This window comes from Trichechus manatus, unplaced genomic scaffold (assembly GCF_000243295.1).
Source record: "Trichechus manatus latirostris isolate Lorelei unplaced genomic scaffold, TriManLat1.0 scaffold00040, whole genome shotgun sequence".
Classification (NCBI taxonomy): Eukaryota; Metazoa; Chordata; class Mammalia; order Sirenia; family Trichechidae; genus Trichechus; species Trichechus manatus.
The window spans coordinates 18,291,122-18,295,703 of NW_004443976.1; the positions used below are offsets into that span (position 1 = coordinate 18,291,122).

The following is a 4,582-nucleotide window of genomic DNA, read 5'->3' on the forward strand; positions in this document are numbered from 1 at the left end:
CAGAGAGGGACATCGGTGGCTGCACAGGGCCAGGATGCCTTGGGCAACTGTCTTTGCCCCCTTCCCCCCCATACTCAGCCTTGAACCTAGAAGGTCCAGGCAGGGTTTGAGGAGGCCAGAGAAAAAAGGGAGGGGGAGAGGAGGGTGAGGACGAGGAGGAAGTTTTTGCTTCTTCTCATCCATAGGGACCCTTTTCTCTTCTCAGCTGCAGCTGACCTGACACTTATCCTGGAGGAATGAGGGACAGGATCCATCCTTGAGGTCCTTCAGGTGGAGAAAGATCAAGGTGGGAAAGCTACGTCTAGGACTGGACTTGACATTGCTCCATCAGTTTCTCTGAGGCGCTTCCGCCACGTCCCCATGGCCCTGCCATGAGTCCAGACTGGCCTGGCAGCCAGGGTTGGGGTAGAGGCAGGGCTGGGCGCTGCTGCCCTGCGCCCCACTCCTGTCCGAAAAAACCTGCCCTCGCAGAGAAAGACCCTGGGTACCACACAACAACCCTGGCCCAATCTCCTCTCTCCTCTAGGCCTTTGTAGACCATCCCCGCTGTGGCTGCCCTTCCCCTTTGTCTGCCTGGAAACCTCCACTCACCCTTCAAGGCCTTGTAGAAACATAACCTCCTCCAGGAGGCCTTCCTTGCCCTCCAGCAGTCAGCAGCACCTGCAATACTTCTCATCCACTACTGCACTATTACAGTGTTTTGTTCCCAACTCCTGAGGGCAGGCTTTGCGTTTTATTCATCCCTAGGGGCTTGTGGGTTCAATGAGAGAAACCTTTGCCAATCTGCCCGTGTTCTCTGAGAGCCTTCTAGAACTCCACCAGACTCCTGGCTCTCAGGCCACCCTTCCCCTGCCTGCCCAGGAACGCAGAAATAAACTGGGTAGTCAGATCCTCCTTTTGGCTCCATCGAAGGACAAACCTCCCTCAGAGTACCGTCTGCCCCTGCCCACAGTCTCTCCTCCCCATTCTCCTGGCCTCCAGGGTGCCCCGCACTCTGATTCTCTCAGCCTGGCCCTCCTGTGACTCACTGCTGACCTCTAGAGGGTCCTAGCCCCCCTGGATGGCCCATCGCCTTCCCCTGGGTGGGCGCTGAGGCCAAGGTCCTCTGGCCCCACTGCTGGCCCCCTTAGGTCCCAGGGCCCGGCTCTCTGTCCCGTCCCTAGGAGCAGCTGGGCCCTCCATGACCTCCACGCAGGGCTGAAGTGGCTCTGTGTCCAAGCAGGCATCATGACCTCCCCCAACATGGGGGTGGTGGCTCTTGGTGGCAGCTAAGGAAGCCCAGGTGCAGGCCCGCGCGGGCCCGGGATAGCGGGCGGGTGCAGCCGCAGGCGGGCGTCAGTCGCTGAGCACGGCCCCTGGGAGTTCGTTGGTCAGTGTGTGCCAGCGCTCGATCCGCTTGTCCTTGTTCTTCAGGCAGTCGAACCAGTGCTTCAGGCGCTCGCCCTTGGCGTTGATGCCCAGAACCACGCCACCTGCAGGGGGGGTGGGAGGGGCAGCTCTGGGATCATCAGTGGGACCCCCGCAGTCACCCCACCCAGAGTCCATGTCTGGGCTGGATTCTTGCCCTGCCCACTGGGCTCTGAGTGTGGCAGCCGCTCTGGCCTCCATGCCCCCCCCGAGTCAGGGCCCGGGCAGGGAGCACGTGCTGGGCCAAGGAGTCAGCGCAGAAAAAAGGGAGAGAGAGCCAGGGCAGCTACACTGTGCAGAGCCCACCAGGAATTCGGGGCCACAAGGGCTTAGTTATGGGGCAGGCCGCCCAGCAGCCCGAGGCACGGACCAGCACCATCTCTTGTCCCTGCTCCTACAGAGTGCTGTGTGACGCTGACAGGCCCCTTTCCCTCTCTGGGCCTCAGTTTCCTTCTCTGTCACATGGGGTTGGGCTGGACAATGTCTGAGGTCCCTCACAGTCTGAGGGCGGGTGGCCCATGGCCCCAGCTCACCCCAGAGGCCAGGAAGGGGGGCCTGTGGCCTGATTTGGGGCCACTGCCCTTTGCTGAACCCCAGAAAGCCACAAGGATAACCACCGTGTCCTCTTACCAATGAAGTCGTTGGATTTTCCAATGTCATAATCCCAAACGGTGACCTCCAGGGTCTTCTTGGCCAGGTCCCCATGCTTAATCTCGTAACAGAACTCCTGGGGGCCAGACGGGGGTGTTAGGGCAAGTGCCACAGGGTCCAAAGTCTGCATGGGGGCCAGGAGGGGCTTGAGCTGTGGGGACGGCATGAACTGAGGTGGGGAAGGTCAGTGCATGGTGGTGGGTGATGGGTGGGCTCTCACAGAGAGAGCACATCTGCCTGAGAGCTCAGCCAGGGTCCTCGGGGCCCCCTCCCTCCAGCCCATCTGCCCCTTTGTCACTGACTCTGTTCTCAAGATCCCCAAGAGCCTTCGAACAGCCAAACCCAATGTGCACTTAGCAGTCCTTGATGCCCTTGACCTTTCTTGGATCTGACTCTGCTGACCACTCCCTTCTTGTGGAACCCTCTCTCCTACCAGCTTCTGGGACCTTCCAACAGCTGGTATCCCCCTCAGTCTCTAGAAGCTTCTCCCCAGCCTCCTCGGCCCACTTCTGAATTGTTGGTGTGGCTCAGGCTCTCCTGAAGCCCCTCTATTCTTCTTCCCCTCCTTACTTCTTGGGGGACCCCCCTACCATGGCTGTGATGCCTAGGTCTCTATCTCCAGCTGCGCCCACTCCCTGGGGCCGAGGACCTGGGTATCCAGCGGCCCCCAGACCTTCCCATGGCCCCCAAGGCATCTCAGCTATCATGTCCCACACAGAGTTCATCCCTGTCTCCCTAACACTTCCCCTCCTGGGTCCCACCATCTTCTTGTAGCCTCAGCGAGGAACCCAGGGCTTCCACCACATGTCCTTCTTCCCCTGCCACATCCAACATGGCCACAGTCCTGTCAGCTCTGTCCTCTGAAAAGCTTCCTAGCCCTTGCCGGGTCCCTCCTCGTCCTCTCTTACCACCCTCCAACGCCCACAGTGACCCTTCCAAAACCCAAATCCATCCCTCCAGTGGCTCTCATACCTCGTTGAACTCTGGGTTCAGCGTTTTCTTCTTCACCGCTGTCTTATGTTTGGATTTCTTGTCCATGTCTGGCTTCAGGTATCTGGAATGACAACCAAGGGATATTGGGAGGGTGGGAAAAAGCTATGGGGGTCTAGAGCAAGCTCGCAGGGCTCAGAAAAGCTTTTTGTCCCTGGAGAAATATTCCCAGGCCTTCCTTTCACTCCCAGGATTGGATTTTCCCAGCACTACTTTGGGGAACCAGGTGAGCTGTCAGCTGCAGTGGGTGGAGCAAGTGGTTCCTTCCTCAAGGGAACTTCCCTCACGTCCGTTCCTGAGGGCAACCATGGAAGCCCCACTATCCCCCAGGAAAGCAGTTTTTCCTTGTTTCTGCAAATCCTGCATTTCCCACTAACTAGTTACCATTAGGCGGCACAGTGGTTAAGAGCTTGGCTGCTAACCAAAAGGTCGGCAGTTCGAATCCACCAGCCGCTCCTTGGAAACCCTATGGGGCAGTTCTACTCTGTCATATAGGGTCGCTATGAGTCGGAATCGACTCGACGGCAACATGTTTGGTTTTTCATGACCACGGAGTTGACTCCGACTCATGGCAACTCCATAAACAAAGACCCCCCCCATCAAGCTGAGCATCACTGCCTTCAAAATCCTTAGTGGTTCGAGAGGCAGAAAATGTATCTCATTGTTGCTTTAAATTGCATTTTTAAAATTCTGAGTTTTATAAATAATACTGGTTCACTATAGAAACAAAAAATTGGGGGTAGGGTGGGAGAAATGACATATGCCACACACACAAACCTGTTTGTGAACATTCGCAGCAGCTTTATATAATCATCCATAACTGGAAACAACCCATATGTCCTTCAGCTGGTGAACGGATCGACAATTTGTGGTTTATCCAGATAATGAAAGACTACTCAGCAATAAAAAGAATAAACTACTTCACAACCATTAACCAACCAGCTGCTGGCAAGTCAACTTCAACTCTGACTCACGGCGACCCCGTGTGTTTCACAGTAGAACTGTTCTCCACAGGGTTTCAATGGCTGATTTTTCGGAAGTAGATCACCAGGCCTTTCTTTTGAGGCACCTCTGGGTGGACTTGAACCTCTAACCTTTCTGTTAGGAGCCGAGGGCGTTAACCATTTACACCACCTGGGTGCTCCTCACTCTCCTCTTGTCAGGACCCCTTTCTGCCCTGGCCACTGAGGCCGCATTCTGGGCTGTTCTGCAGAATCACTTCTGCTCACCTACAGGCTTCTGGAAGAGGCTCGGCGGCCCCCCTTGGTTTCCAGATAAGAGGGCTAGACAAGGGACTTACCCAGGGCAATACAGCAAGTTGCTTCAAGTTTCCTCAGGTGTAAAATGGAGACAGAGATGTAAGGGCCATTGGGAGGTTAAATGCGGCCACAGCACAGTCCCTGGCACCTAGTAATTACTCAGTAAATGTTAGTGATTATTATTAAAAGTTAAAAATAGTAAACCACTGTCGTCAAGTTGATTCCGACTCATGGCGTCTCTACAGGACAGAGTAGAACTGACCCATGGGGTTTCC

The 4,582-nt window shown here is 55.8% G+C and overlaps 1 protein-coding gene across 1 annotated transcript in view; it reads right to left on the bottom strand.

Moving 5' to 3' along the window:
- Positions 1-1,335: 1,335 nt before the first annotated feature.
- The window catches only part of DOC2B (double C2 domain beta), a 38,007-nt gene continuing 34,760 nt past the window's right edge, over positions 1,336-4,582 (bottom strand). Inside the window, exons 6-8 of the mRNA XM_012555473.1 lie at positions 3,031-3,112; positions 2,038-2,134; positions 1,336-1,472 (exon numbers count right to left, since the gene is read on the bottom strand). Of these exons, the coding sequence (XP_012410927.1) occupies positions 1,336-1,472; positions 2,038-2,134; positions 3,031-3,112 (316 nt within the window). The remainder of the gene's footprint in view (positions 1,473-2,037; positions 2,135-3,030; positions 3,113-4,582) is intronic.